This window comes from Equus asinus, chromosome 9 (assembly GCF_041296235.1).
Source record: "Equus asinus isolate D_3611 breed Donkey chromosome 9, EquAss-T2T_v2, whole genome shotgun sequence".
Taxonomy (NCBI): Eukaryota; Metazoa; Chordata; class Mammalia; order Perissodactyla; family Equidae; genus Equus; species Equus asinus.
In genome coordinates this window covers 32,972,784-32,998,606 of record NC_091798.1, presented here as the reverse complement: position 1 = coordinate 32,998,606, position 25,823 = coordinate 32,972,784, and the positions used below count along the sequence as shown (strand labels likewise).

The 25,823-nt window shown below is 38.2% G+C and overlaps 2 protein-coding genes across 5 annotated transcripts; both read left to right on the top strand.

Annotated features, from left to right (window-relative positions):
• The first annotated feature begins 1,601 nt into the window (after nt 1-1,601).
• On the top strand, nt 1,602-6,719 carry LOC106839842 (double-headed protease inhibitor, submandibular gland-like). 3 transcript variants are annotated; one of them, XM_070517243.1, is made up of 6 exons: nt 1,602-1,789; nt 2,367-2,377; nt 2,913-3,034; nt 4,541-4,583; nt 5,983-6,089; nt 6,547-6,719. In XM_070517243.1, the coding sequence occupies exons 1-6, from the start codon at nt 1,723-1,725 to the stop codon at nt 6,590-6,592; spliced, it is 396 nt and encodes a 131-aa protein (XP_070373344.1). In that variant the 5' UTR covers nt 1,602-1,722; the 3' UTR covers nt 6,593-6,719. The 3 variants fall into 3 exon arrangements, 2 of the variants coding, with proteins under 2 accessions (XP_070373344.1, XP_044600001.1); XM_044744066.2 differs by having other exon boundaries at nt 2,364-2,377; XR_011505783.1 differs by lacking the exon at nt 2,367-2,377.
• A 12,635-nt stretch (nt 6,720-19,354) lies between these two features.
• On the top strand, nt 19,355-25,261 carry SPINK14 (serine peptidase inhibitor Kazal type 14 (putative)). 2 transcript variants are annotated; one of them, XM_070518176.1, is made up of 3 exons: nt 19,355-19,783; nt 20,661-20,704; nt 23,798-25,261. In XM_070518176.1, the coding sequence occupies exons 1-3, from the start codon at nt 19,714-19,716 to the stop codon at nt 23,936-23,938; spliced, it is 255 nt and encodes an 84-aa protein (XP_070374277.1). In that variant the 5' UTR covers nt 19,355-19,713; the 3' UTR covers nt 23,939-25,261. The 2 variants fall into 2 exon arrangements, 1 of the variants encoding a protein (XP_070374277.1); XR_006534567.2 differs by lacking the exon at nt 19,355-19,783 and adding an exon at nt 23,095-23,252 and having other exon boundaries at nt 19,832-20,704; nt 23,798-23,943.
• Nucleotides 25,262-25,823: the final 562 nt, after the last annotated feature.

Genomic DNA, 25,823 nt, shown 5'->3' with positions numbered 1-25,823 from the left:
GGCAAGGGAAACAAAAGAAAAAATTAACAAATGGGGCTACGTCAGACTAAAAAGCTTCTGCAAAGCAAAGGAAACCATGAACAAAACAAAAAGACAACCCACCAACTAGGAGAAAACATTTGCAAATCATTTATCTGACAAGGAGTTGACCTCCAAAATATATAAAGAACTCATACAACTCAACAACACAAAAAACAAACAACCTGATGAAAAACTGGCAGAGGATGTGAACGTTTTTCCAAAGAACATATACAGATGGCCAACAGACATTTGAAACTATGTTCAACATCACTGACTATTAGGGAAATGCTAATCAAAACTACAATGAGATATCACTTTACACTGGTCAGGATGGCTATAATTACCAAGACAAAAAACAACAAATATTGGGGAGGATGTAGAGAAAAGGGAAACTTCATACACTGCTAGTGGGATGCAAACTGGTGCAGCCATTATAGAAAACAGAATGGAGAGTTCTCAAAAAATTAAAAATAAAAATAATCATACAATCCAGCTATTCCACTACTGCATATCTATCCAAAGAACTTGAAATTAGTGATCCAAAGAGATTTATGCACCCATATGTTCATTGCAGCATTATTCACAATAGCCAAGATGTGGAAGCAACCCAAGTGCCCTTCTATGCATGAATGGATAAAGAAGATGTGGTGTATATACACAATGGAATACTACTCAGTCATAAAGGCAAAATTGTCCCATTTACAACAACATGGATGGACCTTGAGGGTATAATGTTAAGCGAAATAGGTCAGATAGAGAAAGACAATACTGCATGATTCCACTTATATGTGAAAGTTAAACAAACCCATGGATAAAGAGTACAGATTAGTGGTTACCAGAGGGGAAGGGGGTTGGAGGGAGGGTGAAAGGCATAAAGGGGCACATATGTGTGGGGAAGGAAAAAATTAGACTATTACTAAGCATGATGAAGTCTATTCAGAAATTGATAAATAATAATGTACATCCCAAATTACACAATGTTATAAACCATTATGATCTCAATAAAATTATTGGGGAAAAAAGAACACTTAATCTTTCTGACTTCGTTGTTCCACTTGCAAAATAGCAATAATTCTGGTCTGCATATTTTGCAAATTTAATAATTTAACAAGCCTTCATAGAACATTGTAAAATATCTTGAGACTCTAGTAAAGAAAGGTCTTAGAGTGATAACTATTAATGTTGTCTACTATGGTACATTTTAAAGAAATGTTCGTATTACTTCTATTTTCTATTTTAACTTTCCTGCATTTAATATAACCTTAATATCCTTTATACACGTCATTTATTTATTTATTATACAAACATTTATTTCTTCTTCACTACACATATGATTTTATTTGGTCTCATATAAAGCCATGCCATTATATTTGCTGAGAGATAAGAGCATTATTACACAAAACATGTTCTGGCAGATTAGTCTCAGGGTGTAATTGTTCCGATTGTCTATAAATCAAGTTAAGAAGGACGTTTTCCGTGACAAATGAAATAAATACCCTAGCTTGGGTTAATAACTGCTCATCATCGGAAAGGTCAATATTTAATGAGGGTGGGACCCTGCCTGTGTACTGTGTATATATGTGTGTGTGTGTGTGTGTGTGTGTGTGTGTGTGTGTATTTGGCAGACTGCTTTCTGTCTCTCTGTCTCTGAACTTCTTGCTTCACAGCAGCATATCTCTACCACTCTGATTCATCATCACTATGAAGAAGATCACTGCTTTTGCCATCCTTGCTCTGGCAGCCACTACGTGGGCTGCCTCTCCACCTGGTGAGTTAGTATTCCTTTTGAATACTCATATCTTTGTGCTAACCGAAATATATTCAGCCTTCAGTAATTATAGAATACTAAAGTCAAAAGAAAATGTAGAAGGTATCTATTTGGATTGGTCTGATTAACAAAGTAGGGATGGGTCAGACCTTCAGGTAGAGGAAGAGAGACTGAGAAGAAGTAAAAAAGGATTGTGGGTTCTTTGCTCAGTCCCTGATCAGGATCCCTCAGGTTTCTGACTTGCCATTGCAGAAACCACTTATGCAACTTGGAGACCATTACCCAACCCTACCCTGGGCATGTGCACAGGAAATCCTAGAGATCTGTGACAGCCCTTTCTCCAGTGACCAGGGATTTCCTATCAGAATCACATACTTCTCTGTCTTCATTCTGAGTTGGCCCTGAGTGAAGAAATGACCTTTCATAGGTCTGATCTGGGCAAGGGATATTTGGAAATAGATTTTAGTTTCTGTGAACAATGAACTCAGCTTTGCATTTCTAACTGTGGAATTTGCTCTTTCTCCAATTCCTTATCTCCAATTGCATCTCATTCCACTCTCTTCCGGTGATCAAGCAGTAGGGACAGAGGTGAGTGCAACCTTCTCTGTGTGGTCTTTGTAAAAATGAAATCAGAGCTAAGGTGTAAATGGAACTGTGAAAGTGGTTAAGCTGGCTCACAGTGGACTGAAAAAATTCCTCAGGAGATAAAACAATTCCTACTCTACTCCTCGCAGTGTTTCTTTCTTTCAAGATCGCAAAAGGAATCTCCTTGCAAAAGCAGAACAGCAGATAAAGTAAACTTTTACTATTGGGTAGCATTTTAAACTTTTCTACCTACTTTTCACATTCATTATTCTATTGGATTCTCATTATAACTCTAAAAGCAGAGATTAATATTTCCTTCTTAAACAGCTAATTGCCATTTTATTCAAGGAATGTTCTGGGTCTGATTTATTTTTGTAGCACGGCACCTGGTCTGTAGAAGATCTAGACATGTTTGCCCTAAAGTTGTAGAGGCTAGTACTGTTTCCTATTTCTTCTCTCTCTCTACCATCCTTATATGAGAATGACTGCAGAATTGAAGGAAGAGAATGTAGGACATTATTTTTTGTTCTGATTACAGGTGGATTGCTCCAAATACAACAGAAGAAGTTCCAGGATTATATGCACAAGGGAGTGGGAGCCAATATGTGGTATAGATGGGAAAACGTACGGGAATGAATGCATATTTTGCTTGCTAAACCGGTAAGTATAGTATTCCGTTCAGAGCCCCCCGCCCCCCGCCACCTATTTTTAAAGATCACAAAGTCCACGCCGGCCAAAATCTGCTTGGTTTTTAAAAACATGGTTTGAAAAATCCTACCTTTTGTCATGCTCCTCTAATATTCTTTGGATGTTGCTTTGTTAGAATAAAAAAAAAACTATATCTCTAAAATTTTATATATATATATATATATATATATATATATATTTCTTTGCTATCCAGTCAAGTTCTCATTCATAATATACACTATCACTGGGCCTTAGCTGTTACATATAGACATTTTTATTCCTACATTATATTTAAGGAAACTGAATCTCAGGCAGGAACTGTATCTTATCAAAGTTCCAAGAATCTCCTGTGTTACATCTCTCTTTTGCATAATGGGAAGTCAGAAGACAGCTATCTCTATTTAGGCTGATAGCCATGGACTCTGTTACAAGACTTTGATCTATCATTCATACCCTTGAGGAAATCTATGTTGCTTCTCATGATTATCTGGAAAAGTCTAAGGAAGAGAGTAAAAGTACAAAGGGATAGTTGGAATCCCCACCACCACCAGCCCCACAAATTAAATATTGTCTTCACTGAAAACAGTATCTCAGCTTCTAGGAGAATGAAAGAATGGTTATTACCAGCCATCTCAGCAATTTGAATTCATTACTTTATGATTATGTGTTAAAATCATGGGCTTTGGTGTCAGACATCTGGATTAGAATCCAGACTGCCCTTAGTAGATCTGTTACATTAGGCAAATACCCAATCTACTACATGCGTCAGTATTTTCACCCATAAGATAGAAACTACAACAGTGTTTAGAATTCACTGTGATAAAACACGTCAAATCTTAGCTCAGTAGTTGACACAGAGTGAATGCTCATAGAAATGAACTCTTCTTCCTTCTTATTACTTTCTTCCTTCTTTTCTCTTATTTCTAGCCTTTCTGAAAATTTACAGTCAAGTGTAATATCAAGTATTATCCAGAATAAATTCTCTCAGGATATGCAAACTCTTGCACTAATAAAACCATAAGAGAGTAAAGACTGATGAGATCTTATTGATTATGTTATATCCTCTTTTTAGAAGGCAAGAATCTAATATTCAGAAAGGAGAGTGACTATAGCAAAATTATAGATTATATGTGGCCAGAGACGAATTTGAGTGTATTTTTTCTTAACTGAAAAAGTGTTTTCACGCTATGTTATGACTTTGATTTTAATCTAAATATTCATGGACTATTTAAAAATACCATTTTAGAGTTAATCTCCTTTTAGTGTTAATCTTATTTTCTTCTATTTTTATTTGTTTGCAAAGTGATCATCAAAGATGTTAATGGTCCATATTAGACAACTAGAGTAGAATATTAACCAGAACTCCTCATTTGCAGTCCAGATCAGACAACACAGAATGATATATGACTGTATTTCACTCTGTAGATTAAGAAATATCAAGTAACTGCATTACCCATTCAATAAAGTCTTCTCTTCTAGAAATAAAGGAATTCCACTCAGAAAGCTTTATGATGACAAATGTGTAAGTATATGCAGAAATCTTATTTATTCTTAATATAAAATGCTACAATAATTCCTCACTTTCCTGGAGTAAAACCATTTTAAAATACATATTCTAGGAGTTATCTATGACTACAGTCAGAGATAAGACACCTGGCCAGCTTAAACAGAAGAGCTGAAGTATAGTTAATTAATTTACACAGAGGAAGACTCCACATACTTTACTCATAACCCTTAATTGGGGAAGATTGGTTTACATGTGGTTATTTTCTCACACTGCAACCAATTAGCAGATTAGGAAGAGGACATTAGGGACTCAAGGATGCTCTCATAACAATAAAGGAAGTTATAAAAATAGCACAGGGCCGGCCCTGTGGCCGAGTGGTTAAGTTCGTGCGCTCCGCTGCAGCGGCCCAGGGTTTGGATCCTGGGTGTGGACATGGCACCACTCGTCAGGCAACGTTGAGGCGGTGTCCCACATATCACAACTAGAAGGACCTGCAACTAAGATATACAACTGTGTACAGGGTGGGGGTTTTGGGAGATAAAGAAGAAAGAAAACATATTGGCAACAGTTTTTAGCCCAGGTGCCAATCTTTAAAGAAAAAAAAATTTAAGAACAAATGTAAAGACAGTTCAGGGGTAAAGAACTATGTGACTGGAATAATAATCCTAATAGTTTGAAATGTGATATAAAACAATTACAAACATGAGGTTGTGGTAGTAAAGACAGTTCATTTTAAGTAGGGACACGAAACTCTTATAAAAGTCGTTAAACTGACTTTTAAGGAGGAATAGAGTAGTCTCATGCATAAATTGGGTAAGGTCATGTAATATAGGGAAAAAACCATAAGCAAAAGCACAGGGATATACAGGAGTTGGAAACATTCTGGGAATTCAGTCCTTAAGTTTAGATAGAGCAAGAGGGAGAGCAGATGAGACTGGAGAGACAAGCCCGGGTCATGAGGAGACTTCCTGTTGACGGGGAATCAGTTAAGTACTTGAAGAACAAGATCTGATTTGATTTAAAAGATCACCCTGGCATCAGTGTGGAAGGTGACTGAAATCTCAGAGAAGCATGGAGGTTGGGCAATAAATTGGCAGACAATTGCAGCTGTGTAGGCAAGACGTATCGAGGGCCTGAATAAAGCTGATGACAGTTTGGTGAAGAGAGGACTAATTCAGAAATTAAGCACAAGATAGAACCCACAGGATGTATTGTATTCATAACTTAGATGTAGAGAATGAGTGAGAGGAAGGCCTTCATCTTGGGCTGAGCTGTTTTTTGCTGTGATGAGGACGTATCTTTTTGCATGTGGGGTTTTGGGCTAAATGATCCCTCAAGGCCTTTAAAAAGTTCATTTTCTATGATTTAATGATCTGAAATCATTTTTATTTTTTTCTGTTTTTGGACGGGGCAGATTGACTGCCTAGAGTATTCTGATGCATGCAGCAAGGATTACCTGCCTCTCTGTGGATCTGATGGAATAAACTATGCCAATAAATGTTTGTTTTGCAACGCTGTTGTGTAAGTGCTGCATTCAATATATCAGTTACAGAAAAAACCTCTCTCACAGAACCAGAAATCATTTTAGCTACCTAATAAGTTAGATGCTGCTGTGAAGCATAAGAGATGGTTTACTGATAATCATAATATTTTGAAAAAAGAAGCAAAATGAGAGAAAGAGAGGGAGAGAGAGAAAAAAGTGAATAGTAGGAAGAAACTGAAGCTAGGAAAACAAGACTTGATCAACATCATAATATTATTAAATGATAGATAAAAGAGAAATTTACAGATTTTTTGGCTCCTAACACTGGCTTTTACTAGCATGTTGAATTGCTTTTTCTACCATGCTGAAGCTCAGTGATTAATTGCTCAGCCTTTCTTGCTGTGTACTTATTGGGCTGGCTTGATCTAAGAATATAAAACTTTTAATTTAAGCTCTCCAAAGCCTTTCTTTTAAAAAAAATGATTTCTCTTATAGGATGAGCCGTGGTGCCCTTTTCTTGACAAATTATGGACCATGCTGAGTCTCCCTGATGCTCAAGGGTACAGGAGTCCCTTTGGCAGATTCCACTTAGAGAACCAGATTTTCTAGGATGGCTGTGGGGCAAACATATGGATTTGATTGTTCAATAAAAGATTCTTAGCATAAAACTGTCAAGCTTCTCTCTGTGGATATGATTCTTCTTTTAAGGAGAATATCTATGGTTATTTTCCTAAACTCTAAGTCACATGGAAAGATTTCCTCTGTTTCTACTTAAGTTTGGAGCTGGGGAGATTATATACACCCTGGTGAGAGAAGAATCTACTCATAGCATCCCATCTGAAAAAGACTCTTTTTTTTTTTTTAAGTAAACATGGGTCAAAGGGTGGATCTGACCATTAGTCTTACATTACCCTTAGCTACACTAGTGAAAAGTGGAAAATTCAGACTTGGAGAAAGATAGAGTGAGAATCCCTAATACTATAAACTAATCAGAACAGACCAGGAGTAATATACAAATTTTAAGTATCACCATTTAAAGAGGACTCAGTCACATATGGGCATCTGCAAAAGAAGGTATCTTGTTAATTATGTTGGGGACGAGATTAAAAACAATATGATCCGATTAAATGTTGAAGTCACTAAAAAGGCCAGAGGAAAATACAATGTATGGGAAAGTTGAGGGTATATGTAGGACTGTCATGAGATAGATCAGAACTTTCTCTTGTCTGGAGTTCTGTAGAGAGGACTCAGATCATTAATGTAATATGAGGAGATCAATATTTTGCCTTGGTAAAGAGAAGACTTTTCTAACAGTGAGTCTACAAATAGGAATAAACTTATGCCCTATAAGTTCATGTGTCCAAAGCATAATGGTATTTTAGCATAGGCAGGTTAAATGCTTGCCAGCTATGCTTAGAGATTTGTATGTTTTTTCTAACAACACATATAAAAAGATCACTAGATGTCAATCAATGTGCTATGTGAGGAGAGGCAATATAAACGGGCAAAAAGAAGAGTCCACGTCATTAATGAGTTTGTAGATGAGTCAGAGAGATACACTTTTAAAGAGTTGATTGCTATACATTGTAAAAAGACTATAATCCAGAATTATTAAAGTTTCAATAGGAATGGAAGGAAGACTTGAGGTGGTAGTCACAACATGAGCTAGTGGATTAGTCTTCTTGGGCTGCCATGACAAAATACCACAGATTGGGTGGCTTAAACCATAGCAATTTATTTTCTCACAGTTCTGGAGGCTGAGAAGTCCAAGATCAAGGAGCCAGCAAATTCCATTCCTGGTGAGGGCTCTCTTCCTGGCTTGCAGATGGCCACTTCCTCACTGTGTCCTCACATGGTAGAGAGAAAGAGAGAGAGTGAGAGAGAAAGAGAGAGATAGCCCTCTTCTTGTAGGGCCACCAATCCTGTTGGATTAGGGCCTCACCCTTATGACCTCATTTAACCTTAATTACCTCCTAAAGCCTTACCTCCAAATACAGCCACATTTGGGATTCAGATTTTAACATGAATTTTAGGGGAACACAGTTCAGTCCATAGCAGCTAGGTTGCCAGAACTTTATTTTCATATGTTAAAATAAAATGGATGACAACATAGAGGCTGGGAAGGGAGTGATGGGGCTGAGAGCAGGCCACTCCGAGGTGTGCCACTCTGGTATGCGGACTATTTCGAGCTGAAGACAATGAAGCCTCAAAAGACCCAGAAAGAGCATCCGACCTTCCCCCAAGCTGCCTAAAGAAATTTAAAATAAAGGTTGTCTCCAGGACAGGCCATCACCATAGATAACTATCTAGGACACTTGGGGGATCCTTGCTAAGTCCACTCTTATCAAAGTCCTGCTTATCAAACTTCTGGATTCCATCTCTATGACGATTGTCTTTCTCCCCCTTGAAGCCCCAGATCATTATGTGCTCCTCGTCCGTAGCTGAGGGTACTTAAATGGGTGGACTCAGCCAGACGGCCGAGTTACTCAGTTTACCCTGAGTTTCTCCCATGTATACATGCTATTAAATTTTGTTTGATTTTCTCTTGCTAACCTGCCTCTTTGATTATTTGACCAGCCATGAGAACCTTGAGGAAAAGCGGTGGGGGGAATTCTCCCACTTCCCCGACAGGAGAAATTACAGTATTCTGTTATAAGGTTCTATGCTAAGTGGTCTAATACCGCTGAAAGGTACACTGTGAGAATCTAATAATATATACTATAAATCCTAAAGCAATACTAAATAAGCCAACAAGGGAAATAAAGTGGAATAATTTGTTTGTATTCCGTGGAGAATAATTTAAATGGAGGAAAGGGATTCCAGCAGAAGCAGCATTCCGGGAAGCTTCAGGAGGAAGGAGAACACGTGGGCAATGGTAGTGAGAGCTAGTTTATCTTTATGGGAGCTTCTGAAACTATACAATTCCAATTTTTCTTTGTGTGTGTGTATGAAAAGACAAAAGCTAGAAAGAGCAACTGATGGAATAGAGTAGGTTGTAAATAAATGAGGATATTGGAGCAATTTCTAAGAAAAAAGAAAACAGCTGTGGAGATGGAAGCTTTTGAGAATGCAGGATTAGTATGAGATATGGGAACACTATGGGGAAAGTGAGCAAACTGCAAAATTGAGCAGTTGAGTAATTTCAGGATCAGCTAAAAGTAGAACAAATCTTAAGGGATGCAGACAAGAGGGTAATGAGTTTCTGAAGAGCTTGGATGGGATGACAGGAAAAAATAGGAAAATTTTTAAGAGTCTGGGAAAGGCTGAAGGTAGAGTCAGTTGTCCCGCTAGCCTGCCTCCTTTCTTCTTTACTCCCTTCAAAATTTCTGAAAAGTTAGAAGCAGCTGAAGATAGGCACTAAAGTTTCTGTAGAGCCACAAAGACAAAAGAATCTCAAATGTTAAAGACAAGATTAAAAATTTTATTGCAGGAACTATTTCAAACAAAGATATAAGGACAAGAGAAGCTGAAGTAATGAGAGAGATTTGAATGATGGGAGGAATATGGGAGACTGGAATAGCTGATAAGCTCTGAGAAATTCAGGAATTAGGAGCATCTACATATCTAGGAAAAGCTGGTGAAATGTGAGCAACCGAGGAGTGAACAGCAGGTGAAAAAAAATGTGAGGAGGACACAGGTTGTGTGAATAGAGAATAGCTGACTAGTGAGGTGTAGCTAAAGGGAGGTAAACCAAGAAAATCAGAAGAGCCACAGTTCTTGAACAGAACATTTTTCAACATTGTTGGTCATATTACACGTCAAAAATACAATCAGCCATTCAATAAGACCACAGATTTATTTATGCTGAAAATGTTGGATGTTCTTGAAAGTGTAAAAGTAGGGAAATGCACATAGTACTTTAAAGTATTACTACTTAAAAATTCTCAACTATAAGATAGTTCTACCAGCTTGTATATATTGTTGAAAATTTTAAGCTAAATCAGGTCAACGCTAGTCACAATGTTACTGACTTGAAACCAATTGCTAGCAGTGAAATTGAAGCTTACAGTTTGAATTCTATATGTAAGAGAAGTTGTTTGATTTCTTTAGTTCCTTGAATATGTATTTCCTAGTAATAAAGTGTCTGCTTTTAACAATATTTTTAAAAAATTCTCAAAAGTTACTAAATGTATTTGAAAAATGCTACATTTTCCTCCAAATTGTGGAGATATGAATTGGTCAAGTATGCACTCATTAACTTTCTCCAAATCTATTACTACTCATCAATTATTGAACGTGAGGGTCTGATATTCATCGCGGCTTAATTTTTCAACATGTTGTTATGAAATATCAGCAAACACAAACAGTTGAAAGAATTTTACAGTAAAACCAGTAAACCCAACTCCAAGATCCTGCCATTAATATTTTATTCTACCTGTTTTCTCACACAAGTGATTTAATTTTGAAATTTAAAAGCAAATCTTCTATCCCTCTATCAAGCTTATCATTTGCCGTAATTGACAGGTATTTCAGGAAAGCAAAGAGAGCTGCTTGAAAGCATCTTCAACTGTTTATCTGGGTGAATCTATGTGTTCTAGATACGTAACGGTATTAGTGTGCTGGGACGTCCCAACAATGCACCACACATTGAGTGGCTTAAACAACAGAAGTTTATTTTCTCACAGTTCTGGAGGCTAGAAGTCTAAGAAGAGCGTTCATCAGGGTTGATTTCTTCTGAGGCCTCTCTCTTCAACTTGTAGGCGGCCATTTCCCTGAGCCTTCACATGATATTTCCTCTGTGTTTGTCTACTTCCTAATCTCCTCTTCTTATAAGACCAGTCACATAGACTCAGGGCCCAACCAATGACCACAACTATCTCTTTAAAGACCCTGTCTCAAAAACAGTCACATTCTGAGGTACTAGGGGTTGGACTCTCAACGTATGAATTGTGAGGGGTGACACAATTCAGTCCACAACAGGAAAAAAAACAAAATTGACAAGAAAAGTGAAACCTGAAGCTGATGTGGGCTAAAATATCAAACATAACTATAATTATATTTTTTCTATTTAATCAAATGTCTTGATATTCACATTGATTTCATAACATGCATATAGTATAAATGAAATAATTCATAATCACATAATACTCCTTATGGGCTTTAAGAAAGTAAAGATTTAAGGTTAGCATCAAATAAATACTTCCTAAGTCAAAAATAGTAAGCAAAATAAAGATAGCAATGATATGTTGATAAAATAATCATAAACATGTGGTGTCATTAAATGAATGGAATGGCTACTACATTTTTAGGAAAAAAATTTTAAATACTGGGAAAAATTTGTTTAGACAAAAACAGAGTTCGTGTAAGCAAACTCACTTTTTCAACTTGTAGGTTAAAAAAACAACGTTATGTAATAATCACATAATTATATATTTTAAAACACTGTACAAGTAAATCTACTCTACAATATATAAATACAAATAAATTATAATATCTTAATTATATGTCACAGAGCTTATTCTATTGCAAAAACACATTCTTTAAAGTTTCCTTGGAACAGTTACAAACACTCATCTACTGAGATGCAAAACTTAAGAGAAAGTAAAGATAAACTTTAGGCCATATTATTAAAATATAAATCTATAAAACCGTTTACTATTAACAAAGCATAAATCAAAACTTAAAAAGATTAAGATAGTCAATACTTCTGTAAACTTTTGAGCCTACATTTTGGGGTTTTAGTCCTTTTCAAGAAAACATTTCTTTTTGTATTGAAAACACATTTTTCTAAAATGTTTCTAGATATCTTCTCCCAAATACCTTCTTCTTTTAAAATATCTTGAATAAACATCCTCTAAATTGTTAAAATATACTTGCCAAAAATTTCTGACATCAATTTATGTTGGTTTAATCTTCAGCATTGTTATGGCCACTAGCAGTCTACTCTGTGCAAAGGACAGGTCTGAACAGAGCAAGGGACTAAAATTTTTGATTGTGCACTTTTATTACTAAATCAATCTTGAGTATACATTGCCAATATATGTTCTATGTAAATAAACTGTTGGAATCTCTGCTGCTGGAGTGAATTGGAGTCTTTCCTGCCACAAACTGTGGGACCTCCTCCTGCTACCACTTGGAAACTGCCAGGGTGACCACAAGTGCTGTCCGTGGGACTATGGTAACTTTGCCTCACCTTACCGCATCCTTGTCACGGGCGTGGCTATCCACCATCTCAGAGTTTGTCAGCCAGTTCCCTACCAACTCTATCATCACATTGCAGGCTGTCTAGCCTGCAGGATTGGGGTTTTAGAAGACTCCCTTACCCACCTGGGCATATCCTTGCCCCTCATCTTGATTCCCTTTATGCTCCTCTGCTGTTCTGCCCTCAGGAAGCAAAGATGGCTCAAATCTGGAGCAACTTTTAGTTAAGGGGAACAGTAGTACACCAGGCTTTACCACACTCAGTTACCGTGGTTATGGTAATTATAATGTGCAATAGCTTTATTTGATTAAGCTTCAGAACTGTTTTGTAAAATGAAATGGGATAGATTTTGCATGTAAGAGTCAAGATTTCATGGAATGGGGGTCACAAAATACAGAAACACAGCAGCACGGCTTCCAAGAGTAATGACAACTCAATATATTTCAGAGGCTTTTGTTTTTGCTAGGTGAGAAATGCTGTTTTCATAAATGAGATTCATACCATTGTTTACTTAGTTCTTCGTTCTTCACATTGTCACTTACATACACTACAAAGGGTCATATTATAAAAAATTCAAACATATACCAAAGGAGAGAGAAAAGAATCATAAATGTTCATGTGCTCATCATCCAACTTCAACAATTAAGAACTTATGGCCCAAGATCTTAGAAGTTCATGAAATATGATTATCATCTGAGAATAAAACTTTTTATCATTTAGGGAAAATCAAGCAGTGATGCTAGTTTATTAAAATATATGGAGGTTTTCCTTACCCAAAGGAATAGCTCCAAAATCAGACGAGACATGACAGAAGAATTTAATACATGTAAAGAAAGGTCGTGTTGGCCAAGTAGAAACAGAAAAACCAGGAGTAGGAGAGGCAGTGCTGTCGTCTTCATTCTAGTACCAGTCATAGTCAGGGGCACTCTCTCAGAGTGCTTCAATCCTCCATACACTTCATTGATCTAGGTACCTCTTGTGGATATATAAGCATCAACTGCTATTTTGCATGGGTTGGGAGTCTAGGCTGGTGGTTTGCCTTAGTGAGATATGGGAAGATGTGGGTGCCCCAGAAAGTAATGGAAAGAAGGGATGAAACTCAGTTTCAGTGACTGTAATTTGCTACCCACTATCACCAGACCTTGTGCCGGGTTCTCAGGATTCAGTGACGCCCAAGACAATGTCTGCCTTCATGGATATTAGTCTTCCTGGAGGTAAGCAGCATAGAGAAATCCAAGCAAATAAACAGGGGGAATGCTAGATGAGGAAATGCAGACCTACATTTATGGTAGTATTACAGTCACAGCAGGAAAAGAAAGAAACAAAAGATGAGAGAACAATAGAACATCTCTTTCCATTCTTCAGTGGGGAGCCTTGGGAGATCAAGGATTCTTATCTAAGAATTTAAGTCCTCATTAAAGTGGCTTTTTTCAAATATTCTAAATATAAAACTGATAGAATAGCCCATGTAGGGATATTGATTCCTTTCTTATTCTAGCAGACTTGAAAGAGCTCCTTCTGAAAACTTGAAAGGAAATAAACTTGTTTTCTCCTTGCAAGAGGTACACAGATTGCAGATAGCAAAGATTTGTTTCCTTACTTGCAGGTTTATTCTAAGGGCTTTAAAACTTTCTTGACTGTGACCCACAGTGAAAAAAAAGAATGTATTTTACCTTACCACCTAGAAACACACACATGCACACACTATTCAAGTTGCATTGTAATTTTTATTTTATTCTACTCTATTTTACTTTGTTCTTTTATTGTATTTTTTTTAAAAAATACAGGTGGTAACAAATTTCATAACCCACTAAAGGCTCACCATATGTAATTTGAAAAACTTGTGCTGTCCTGTCCTGTCCCATCTTAAGGGTTAATGCCTAATCTTGGCAAGTGTGGATTGTGTGTATCTGTGTGTGCATGCTCATACTTGTGTGTCGGGTGCAACTTTGAAAAGCAAGAAGGATATCTTCAACTCACACTGATCACAACATTGCAAAGGGGAGTTGATCCAGAGGGTCCACACATAACCTAGGCCCTCATCAAGGTTTAGATTGCCAACACCTCTCTCCCAGACACTCTATAAGATACTGTGAGCAGGATTTGTTGTCCCAAAGTGAAATGGAGAGAAGCAAGTCAATCTTTGGAAAGGGACATAAATTTAAGGGAAGAAGAATGAGATCAGACACTAGGCGAGCTCACCATCACGGCCTCGCCTTAAGGACTTAGTTATTTTCCTTCTCATCCCTGAGGAAACTCATCTCTATGTTGTAGCTTTTTAGCTTTTCCTCTTCTCTGTAACTTCCTTTAAAGATTTCCCTTTCTCCACACTTTGAGTAAAAACAATTCACGTACATCTGTACAGCTGAGGGTGGGGGTTCTGGGAGAATGAAATGTTAGGGCTTAAAAAGGAAGAATGGCCTGTCCCAATTCCACCTCTTGGTTAATCCTTGAGGACAGGGAGGAGCAGCCAGGAGTTACCCAATAGGGACCAGAAGGCCAGTGCATGGTAGTTCAGGGAGGAGCTCAGATGACAGAGAAGGTAAATAAATGGACAACTTAGGAAAGAAGTAAGGTTGAAAAAGAGTGTTTCCATTTTATACTAGACGAACTGCAACTCAGAAAGGTAGGAAGGCTGACCGTCAAATTGTACAAGGCTGAGCATTGGTCTTAAAAAGAAACAGTATAGAAAATAGTAACAAAGCAGTGATTCTGTCCAGAGAGAAGAGATAGGAAAGTACATCTTATTTGGCATATGAGATGGTCCTATGAAGACAAAAATTACACTGGTCAAAGTTAAATAGGCAAAGAAGCCTTTACTCAAGGCTGCTGCAATAGGTGAGAGAGGCCAGAACTCAGTCTGAACTCAACCCTGCTAAAAAAAAAAGGAGAAAGAGGGTTTTTAAGCTCTGAGTTGAGTTAGTGGAAAAGTACCAGAGGAGGTCAGGGGAAAGTAATAGGACATCTGTGTTTACTAATTGGCTTTATCTAAAGGAAAACAAACTTCTAACCTCTTTTTGATAAAAGGTAGTTTTGCAACTTGGAGTAAGGTACCCGCAAAGTTAGGCTCCTGCCCTTCCACAGAGACTAGGAGATAGCCTGCATTGTCTTCCTTGATGGTTACACTTCAAAGGGATGGCTCCCAAGTTCTTGAGAAAGACCTTTCTAGGTTATAAAACTGGCAAGAGGCATCTAAAATGATTTACATCTCAAAGGAACAGAGAAAGAATTTACAATTACAAGTTTTCTAAAATAAATGCTCTAAGATAAGAGGGATCAGGAGCCTAGAGTCAAAAAGAAGCCTATCTAAAGTTTAGTCAAGGGCCCCGCCCATGTCTGAATGGCTCTGCTTCAGCCACCCAGGGTTTTGCTGGTTTGGATCCTGGATGCAGACGTAGCACTGCTCATCAGGCCATGCTGAGGCAGTGTCCCACATAGCAGAGCCAGAAGGATCCACTACTAGGATGTACAAATATGTTCTGGGGGACTTTGGGGAGAAGAAGAAGAAGAAGAAAAAAAGATTGGCAACAGATGTTAGCTCAGGTGTAAATCTTAAAAAAATAAAAACTTTAGTCAAGCTGAGGGGCCCATTAAGGCCATCTTTGGTCAGTCCAAAGAACAGGTCAGGAATTCTGTTACCCAAATCAATGCTCAAGACTGGAGCAAGAGAATACAAAAGTTTGGCTAATGCTGTCAAGTTTGGCTAATACTGTCCTGTGGCTTCCATAAAAACCCTGAGAAAGGAAAGACCTTACCCTATGGCCTGGGTTGGGCCTGATCGTTTATGCGGTCGCTGCTCCGTGAGGGAGAAACAGCTGCTGGGACCTAAGGGAAGGCAGCTCAGTACTGTGGTGGAAATATAATTGGTTAACAGAGGGCTAGACTATGGAAGTTCCACAATTTGAGAAGTGGAGTTTCTGCAGGAGAACAAGGAAGCTGTAAATGAAATCCTGTGAAAGATTTTGGCATCCTTCAAAGGTGATAAGAATCTGATTTGGACTAGAGAGTGAGGAGTTGGTTTTTGAAAATGTTGGTTTGAGCTGACACTGGAACATACAAATCAAATTATTTCATAGCTAGGAATAGGAGCCTGATATCCAGGAACAAAGCTCCAAGATGTAGCTTTTGGAAGTAAGCCACGGGTGTGATAGATGAAGAGGAAGTCACAGACTCAGGATTCTCTGAGGAAGATGTGGTCCCTATTGACTCTCCTCTCCCAATATTAGTTCAACTGGAATTTGGGAGAGTTTGGAAAAGCTAAAGATATTTTAGCCTTGTTTCTTTCCTAAGATGTTTCACTTTTTCCTCTGTATGCTTTAGAATTAAATCATGTTTAGAGACCACTTTCTCTTACCTTATTTTTGGATCTATTAAATAGAGCCACATGGTGATAATATGCAATTCCTTTTATCTTTAAGATATTTTGCTTTACTTTTATCTAGTTGGTATATTGCATTTGTGGAATTTATTCTGTGATTTCTCAATGCTGATATTGATGAGAAACACAGGGGCCATGAATAATGCCTGAATGTCACAGGATTCAGAAACCTCAAATATTAGAAATTATTTTCTCAAATCTGGCTTCCATGAGTAATTATTTGTTTAATGATTTTCCCCTGCTGTGGTATAAACTCTGTTAAGGTAAGGAAGATGCCAGTCTTTTTCACTGCTGTCTTTCCCATGCCCCAACTGCTGACAAATCAGAATCCCAGACAGTCGAAGGCTGTTGGGAACTCACTTAACCAGTGATGCTCTGCTAATAACAAAACGCATGACAAAACAAAGTTGAAAAAAGTGTAAATTATTTGTTCTCAGGTAGGAAGTAAATTCACACTCGTTGTTATCTTTGAATATTCATGCAATGCAATGAATCTGTGGCCCTGGGCCTACAAGGCACACATCAGTAGCTGCGGCAAAGAGTGAGCCACAATAAGTAGCATCTATTGATGGCTAATCTGGACCAGGCAGTTTTTCAAGCTGTTTAAATGTTAGCTCAATTAAACTCTCAAGGAGCCACTTAAGGAAAATTTGATTACTTAATCATGCAAATGGAAAAATTCTTTCCCGAGAGAAGAAATTACTTTCCAAATTGACAAAATACTATAACTAGATCTTCTGTTTTTATGTCCAGAATTCCTTCTAAATAATGAGTAGAGTGCCTCTACTTCTCTGAACGGGGGAAAAAAGATTCAATTAGCAAGGGGACAGGGTATTTTTAAAATGTTCCAAGTTAGATTATAAGCACAGAACCCACAAATTGGATGAAAACCACCTCTTTCATTTTCTGGACCCAGGTCCTTTCTGGAAGTTTCCACTAGCTTTGTCTTTAGGCATTTATTAAAATGAAATAATAAGAGATAAATTAACTGAAGTAAGTAAAAATTTATTCATTCTAACATTGTTAATAATAATGAAAATTGGAATCAACCTAATTGAGCAACAACAGAAAAATGTTAATGTAATAAAAATCCATATTTGTGACAGAATATGACACCAGGCACATAAATTCATGTTCTATATAACTATATTTAAAGATCAAGAAAATGTCATAGTACATTTCCAAGTAACAAAAAGCAGAAAACAATATATACTGCAAAAATTTGATTGACTGTGAAAATAAGAACATCTATATGTGTCCTTTTTTTAAAAAAAACTGTGTACATTTTTTAAAAAACTGGAAAGATATAATTCAATATATGTTTAACAGTTATCCCTAGGTTTTGAGATTTCATGTCTTTTTATTTCTTTTTTTATATGTCTTTTTTGAATTTTTCAAGTTAACATGTATTTCCGTGACACAAGAACAATTGTACTTTACAGAAAGGAAGAGGCAGGAGATTCAGATAACAGAAAGAAACTCAGCTATGATGACGTATCTCTCTTGTTACAAAGCTGCAAAGGCCTGGAATGCTACAGAGACGAGGCTGGACCCACTGCAAATGTCATCCACGGACCTCATCTGTCACTGCAACCTCCTTCTGTCTCTCAGCTGTTTCCACATTGTGAGTACTGGCAGAAGGCACTCATTGTTAGGGAACATGCTCTGCTTTTTCTGCTGTGCTCTTTCCTACTGTGCTATGTTTCCTCATACCGTTGTCTCTTTGGATTGCCTGCCAAGATCTGTCCTGTCCAGCGATCCGTTCCCACCTCCCAAGTGTTCTAGGCAGCTCTGTGCTGCCTTCTTCACTGCCTCCTGCTGAGGATTGACTTTGACTCAACTTGAATGTTGGACCTCCCAGGGCCTGCTCAGCCCACCACACAATGCATCATTGCCTTCTCTCTCCTACGTGGCTATTCTACACCCTGCTGAGGCCCTCACACATGCTCCTTAAAGGAGAGACCCAAAAGAGCGTGTTACAGCTCCTTTTTCTCTTGTTTCTGAGGTGAGTCAACTGGAGCATAGGAGGTGGGGAAGGTGGGCACGTGGCATTGTGCTTTAGTACAGCTGGATCTTCCACTGTTGAAGCTCCATTCCTGAAGGATTCCAGGGAAGATGTCAGGAAGAGATGAGGGTGTGCTTAGCCAAAACATGATATCCTAGGTTGTCTCAGGAGCAGGCAGAGTAGGAAGCTCTGGACATTGTGCTGAGAACCTCTAACCATCCTGAGGAGGGGAGTACTCTGGAGACATTTCCATGTCTTGGATAATGCATGTCACACCACAGTATATGGGCAAAGACTTTATGCAAATTACCTATTGACGCATGCTACAGAGCAGAGATAAATGCCTAGAGGACATAGAGAGTACCAGGTCACTTCCAGGGTTAGGAAGATAGGGAGAGTTCAATGTAATCCTTGGTTAGACCCTGGAATGTGCATATACCTTTCTCTAGGGTCAGAAAGGCTGCTACAAGGGAAGGCAATCCCATGGGAGCATTTGCTCACTGACCTCTCTTTCTGTGTCTGGATGAAAATATCTTTGGGGCCCCCATGAGATGGCACAAAATGGTTTTTCTCCCTATGCACACTCTCAGAATGCTCCAAGAAAGTCTAGCATTCCAAGTCAGAAGATTCTCAGCCCAGCCAAGTATGCCTGGAATATTAGAAATCTTTGTCTTAATCCAAAGAGGTCATCTCTGCTTCCTCTGTTGAGAAGCTCTTGTTGTTTAGGAGCCTCAGTATTTCCTTTGTATCCTTTCAAAGGAAAAATATCTGGGTGAATCTTCAGGTAAGGAGTTGCTTTTTCAAGACACTTAAAATGCCTTCTTACTAAAATAATATAGTTATGTCCATAGAGTAACCTCTGGTTTACTTCTGTCTTCGAAGTAGACACACAAATCTGTCCTTGAGGTCTATACTTTTATTTATGGCTAACCACACTTCAGCTTTTCCTGAACATTTGTTCTTGGGGGAGGATGAATAGGTGGTAGACAGAAGTTACAATGGGCAGAGTGAAGATGAATATTCACTTCAAAGATGGCCTTAATATCCTGATTATTTCTGCTCTGGTGATTGTACTAGAGATCAACATCCTAAGGCAATATCTCAGAGCATCACTCTAAGGAAACACCAGGAGGAAAAATGGCCAAATCTTTCCCAGTACTCAGCTCACTTTCATTCTTCATCATGATACATTTGGTGTTAACTTCTGGTGAGTAATTTGGCTCGTTCTGGCAGGCATGTAAGGTTAATTTGTGGGCTCTGACATTGTAGTCTGAAAGAGAATGCTTTGAAACTCTTATCTATTTAAATATATCATTTTACTGTATCTATATATCTGTGTCTATAGAGAGAGAGAATGGGTTGTGGTCCAAAATAAAAGGTTCTGGGCCAATGAGCAGGGACCTTTTTTCTTGTCTATTAATGCAGATTATGAGACCTACCTCATGGGAACCAGGGGGCTTTGGTGGTTCAGTGAGGTAACATGTGAAAGGGACTAGCAATATGCACCGTAGAACATCTCAAAAATTCAGACGTTTTGAAAATGGTTTTCCATGGATTTGAGTGGGTCATTATCATTCATGTCCTCTTTTAGAAAATAGTCATGTAGGGAGTTATAAAAAGACCTAGCCACAAGGACTGGAAAACTTGGTTTTTCACATATCTACCATGAATTCCTGGGTATTTCCTAAGCAAGTATCTTTCTCCTTTCTATAAAATATGGGGATTGGGCTAAAAGATCTCTTTAAAAGTCTACCATTTCTTAATTTCTTTGATATATTGGCTTTTATGAATCTTCTCAAGCCCAGGCTAATTACTGTTAGTCAAAAAATTATTTACTACACTGGACTGGCAACATTTATGAGCAGTGCTACATCTATATAGTCCTCTGCTGATTATTTATCAGTAATAGAAGAGTCATTCTGCATTTTTGAAAAAAAAATGAATGAATACATGTGCAAATGAAACAGTGTTTTCACTTTTTGCAAGCTTCCTTGGGAATAAACTCGAATTCTTTTATTCTGCTGACAGTTGAGCTATGATTTACCAGATAGAAGATTCTATAACTATCTCCATTTATGTCTTAGCTGCAGGTCCCCGGCAATGGTGGCCACCACATGGACCTGTTAAGGTAATTTCCCACTAGATTTCCTGGGACTAAGATTCTAATATGAGTTTTATTTGGAATTGCTATTTAGAACCTTACTACAGCAAGGTCATCTGTGATGTTCTTCAAGGTCCACTCAAGTGAATGGGGCATGTACACCACACGTATAGGAGTCCAGAGTAGAGTGACCCACTAAGCTAAGATTTGGTCATATGTAGACCAAAGAAACCTCCATATTGCTCAGGAAATGTTTCTGAGTACTGACAATTGCCAGGGACAGGGCAGGTTCTTAAGAGCCCACAGATATGGGCAGGACATGGCTTTTTCTCTCCAGAAGCTCAGAGCTTGGGGGAGGCAATGCTCCTAAATGCCCTGAGATGTGCAGAGAATGCCTATATGAGTTGTGAACAGGGAGAGCAACCTCTGCGACATGGATTGAGGAAAATGTGGAGGCACAGGAAATCTCTGCATAGAGCCTCAGATTCTGTTTGCAACTTGTATAAGGGTCAAATGAAGGAGATGTCGTCTTCATTTTAACCTACCCCTCTGAGTATTGAACATATTGTGAGGTCAATAAATGTGTGATAAATAAGGGAAAAGGTAAATGAGAGATTATTATTTTGTCTTTTTTTTTTTTTTTTTGAGGAAGATCAGCCTTAGCTAACATCTGCCACCAATCTTCCTCTTTTTGCTGAGGAACATTGGCCCTGAGATAACATCTGTGCCCATCTTCCTCTATTTTATATGTGGGATGCTGCACAGCATGACTTGATACATGGTGCCAGGTCCACGCCCAGGATCCAAAGTGGTGAACCCCGGGCCTCCGAAGTAGAGCTCACGACCTTAACCACTACGCCACCAGGCCGGTCCCCTATTATTTTTTTTAATGTAGGTTTACATCACTGTGCTTCTTCACTTTGGGAGTGTTCGCACTTTAAGTTTTTGTCTCATTAATAATTTTTAAATTTTACTTCTTAAAAGAAAAAGTCGATCATGAGTTGATTGGTGAGAATGATAGTTTGAGGGCAGCGTGGCCTTGAAGGGAACTTGTCAGGAGCTATAGGTCCAGGAAAAGAATGTGTAGAATTTGTCCAAGATCTATGATCGCATGGAATTCAGTACTGGAATGTATTTTCTTCTTAAGAAGGTCCCCTACAGGCATAGTCCTTCCCTTGCTCATCTATCCGTAAATAACAATAAACTTATTAGTTACTTTCTTTAAGAAATATTTATCGCCTGTGCTGTGCCCTAGGAAACAATATTGAGGAAAATAGACATATTCCTTTCTCTCATAAAGCTTACAAATAACCAGAAAAGAGGAAGTCAGCAGCTAGTATTTATGGTCAATTCTACAGATGAAAGAGTAGGCTTGTCCGATATCTGTTGGGAGTAGAGATACTACTGTAAACAATGTGATCAGTGAAGGCCTTTCTGGCCTGAAGGGTAAAAAGGAGCCACCCAGGCAGAGAGCAGTGAGGAAGACTTGGTCCACTTGAGTCCCTGATCAGAGGCCTGTGTGACTGGAACACAAAGGGGGGAGGAGTGTGCAGCAGATGCTACAGTTACAGCAGTAGGTGGGGACCCTCACCTGACAAACACATATCCTGCTCAAAAGAGAAAAAAGAGAAGCTGTATTTATAGACAATGATACTAACTATTCTTGCTTTTATTTGGTTACTCTATATTCATTCTAACTGAACTATTTTATATCTTATTCATTTTGCAAATATTTATAGAGCAATGACTGTGCCGATATATGTGCTGGGCACACAGTGATTGGTCTAATCAAACACAGACCTTACCCTTATGGGCCTATAATCCCTTGGCGGTGTGGAATTAGTCAAACAATTACACGAATGCTTTATTACACACTAATTAGAGGTATAAAAATAAAGAATGGAGAGTTGGGATTGGATTTTGAAAAATATCTCTGAGAAAGTTGTGTAACCTGAATTCTGAAGGTAGAATAAGTTTAGATTCAGAAAAAAATAAATATATATTTGATGAGGTCATTACAAAAAACAGAAGACCCTGAGATGGAGGGAGCATGGCATATTTGGGGGAAAAAAGCCTAAGCTAGAAAGGCAAAGAGCAAGGTGGGATATAGCAAGGCTGGGAGAGTTGGGAGGGTCTAGCCTGCATAAGACCTTTCAGCCCATACTAAGCAGGATTTTCTTTATGTGCAATGAAATGCAATTAAAAAACCTTAATTGCAGGAATAAAATTATTCAACTGATGTTTAAACTATGGAAACCAGAGTACATGAGGAATAAAGGAAGTGGAGGGATTAGTCGGGTGACAGACATACAGGAGGCAGACGATGGCAGCCTGGCTGCAGTGGTGGTGTTGGATAAGGAGAGAAGGAAGAAGATTTTCAAAGCTTAAGCATGATCCTTCTTTCTCTAAATACTCAGCCAATACTCCTCCTCACTTTGTGTCGGAGTTATTTTATCTATCTACCTATGGCACTCGTGCAGCCTCTGAGACCACCGTCCTCAAGCTCTATCATCCCAGAGTCACTTCAAGCCTCACTAACACCAGCATTGCAAGCAGATGTGGCTTCTAGTCTCTGGTAAGATACATCCCTTCCTTTGTTTTCAGTTTTCCCTACAAAATTGGGAAATTAGTCTAAATGATCTCACATTTCACAACTTCAAGATAGGAGTTGATTTGGGATTTTGAGAGTGGATAAAATGTGATAAATAGTTTAAATCAAGGCATATGGATTCCTTTTTCAATTATGGGGCTTCCATTTCCTTAGCTGAGTTTGGCTTAGAAAAATCTCTAAGAATATTCCCAAGTCTGTTAGTCTGGGAATAAAGGAGATTTAGAGAGAAGCTAAATTTCCCAAATACATTCTGATTACCCACTCTTACTTTTCCCACTATTGCATAGCAGGCTTCTGTTTTCTATTACCATCAGGAGGTCCTGACAATGAGAGTACCACGTTGGTATTAGATGGGATAGACATAGGTTCTGGAGGGGGGAGCTGTGAGAGCTTTTATGAGACTGGGATATGATCCTGACTATGTTTAGATTTTCCTAATAAAGTCCAAAGGTGATCTATCTGTCTATAATTGTAATTTTAATCATATAATTCTTTTCAACCCAATTCAGGTGAAATGTCCATTTAGGAAAGTAGACTTGAGCTGGTTCAGTGGAACAGTGAACCCCTGCCCTGGTTTATATCAACCTATCTGTGGCACCAATTTAATAACCTATGAGAACCCCTGCATCTTGTGTGTTGAAAGCATGTGAGTACAATTTGGGGAGAAGAAGAGAACAACGACAACTTAGCCACAGCAATTATGATCTACCTCTTCTACCAAGTACATCAGCCTCGAAGCCAGGAATTTGCTCCAGTTTGCACAGATAATAATCAGTCCCCACTCAGAAGAGCATGTGGTAATATAAAGGCCACTGGAGTAGAAAGCTGACTCATTGTACTCAGTGGTGATCATCAGGTCCTTTCTTCTCTTTGATTCTTCGTATTTCCTTACGCCAATTGACGGATTTTCACTTGAAGCTTCAAATATCCTTTTGAGTCCTGAAATTCTTTGATTTTAAGACAAACTGTGATTTTGCCTTCTCTCAGATATCTTCAATCTCTTATGTGCCTGAAACTCTGAGTTAGGATGAGGTGACTGCAAAGTTTGGGTCCTTCAGCTAAGAGTCAGTGTTTAGTTTTTTGGATTTACGTGACCTGATTATTGGTGATTAGACACTGGGGTCTCACAAAACCATGGCTTCAGGTTTGATCTCTGGACAAGCCAATGCAGTTTCCAGGGAGAAAAACTCTTCCCATGGCATCAAACTGGAGCCCTCAGCCCAACAATCATTTTGTAATTTTGTACAAGGAACAATGACAAGGATGCATAAACCCTAAGTCATCCCTACTAATGAGTAATTCAGCCAAAGTGTGACAATATTGATGGAAGAAGATGAGGATTGATATGCCTTATATATCACAGGCTCAGGCCTGATTAAATAGCTTATTTTCAAAGAGATTATAGCATAGGTCATAATATCTTCAGTGGCATCTCAGACTCATGGAAAAATAACTGTGTAGGAAATCCAATAACCTTACTGTTGTCTTTCGTCAATTCCCTTTATGCTCTGGCTCTTAGTTTCCTCAAATATAAAATAAGGGTGACAGAAGTAGCTAATTTTTAAAGTGTTTTTGTAGCTCTGACATTCTATTAACCAAATATTTATTCTGATTCTTCCTTTAGGAAATCTCGGGGAAAAATTAGATTTAAACATGATGGAAAATGCTAGCCAACTGGACTTGGATGTGAAAGAAGCTATCTTCTCTTTCTCTCCATCATGACAATCCTCCTCTTGCAAATCGCCCCTCCTTTCATGTGTTGTTAGTGACAGAGCTACCCCACTGAGCTTGTATCAGAGAGCTAAAGGTTTCTTCTTTAGACCTCTTCCGTCACTGATTCACTCTCTTCCATCTTCTCCCTAAGAAATAAACTTTTCTGAAAGTCTGATTTAGCTTGAGTTTCATATCTGTGTCTCAAGTCTCAGAAGCAGAACAAATTGAAAATTTGAGCCAAGGGGAAAAGACAAACATTGGGCTTAATCAGTTCTCTGATACTGTGAACAGTGGGGTAATCTATGTAGACGCTCCAGGTGTCTTCCAAGGAACACGACAGAAATTTTTCTATATTCCTTTGGCATTTTTAAAAACCAATTAATAGGAACTATGGAGCACTGTGCTCTTTCCAGCCATTCCTGTTGTCCAGCTTCTGCAAATTCATTAAACAAACTTCACTAACAAACAAACAAACAAACAAAAAAACCAACCTCACTTTTAGACTCAGCCTTGAGGCAGAGGCATTTATGCCTGTCCGGCTTGGATGAACAGGGCCCAACATTTTCAATGGCTCCACTTTTCTCCATAGAAGGATGCTTATATCAATGGTATCTATGAGTATCCCGTTGGTCACTGGTCTTTTTTCTTCAATTCTCTTGACACATTGTAACATCTGAAATATATGGAACATATTCTTTGGCTTATAATTCTTCTTCTTCTTCTTCTTCTTCTCTCTCTCTCTCTCTCTGTGTGTATATATATATATATATATATAAAAGTCTTCTCTCCATATGAGGAATATATATTAGATCCTAATATATA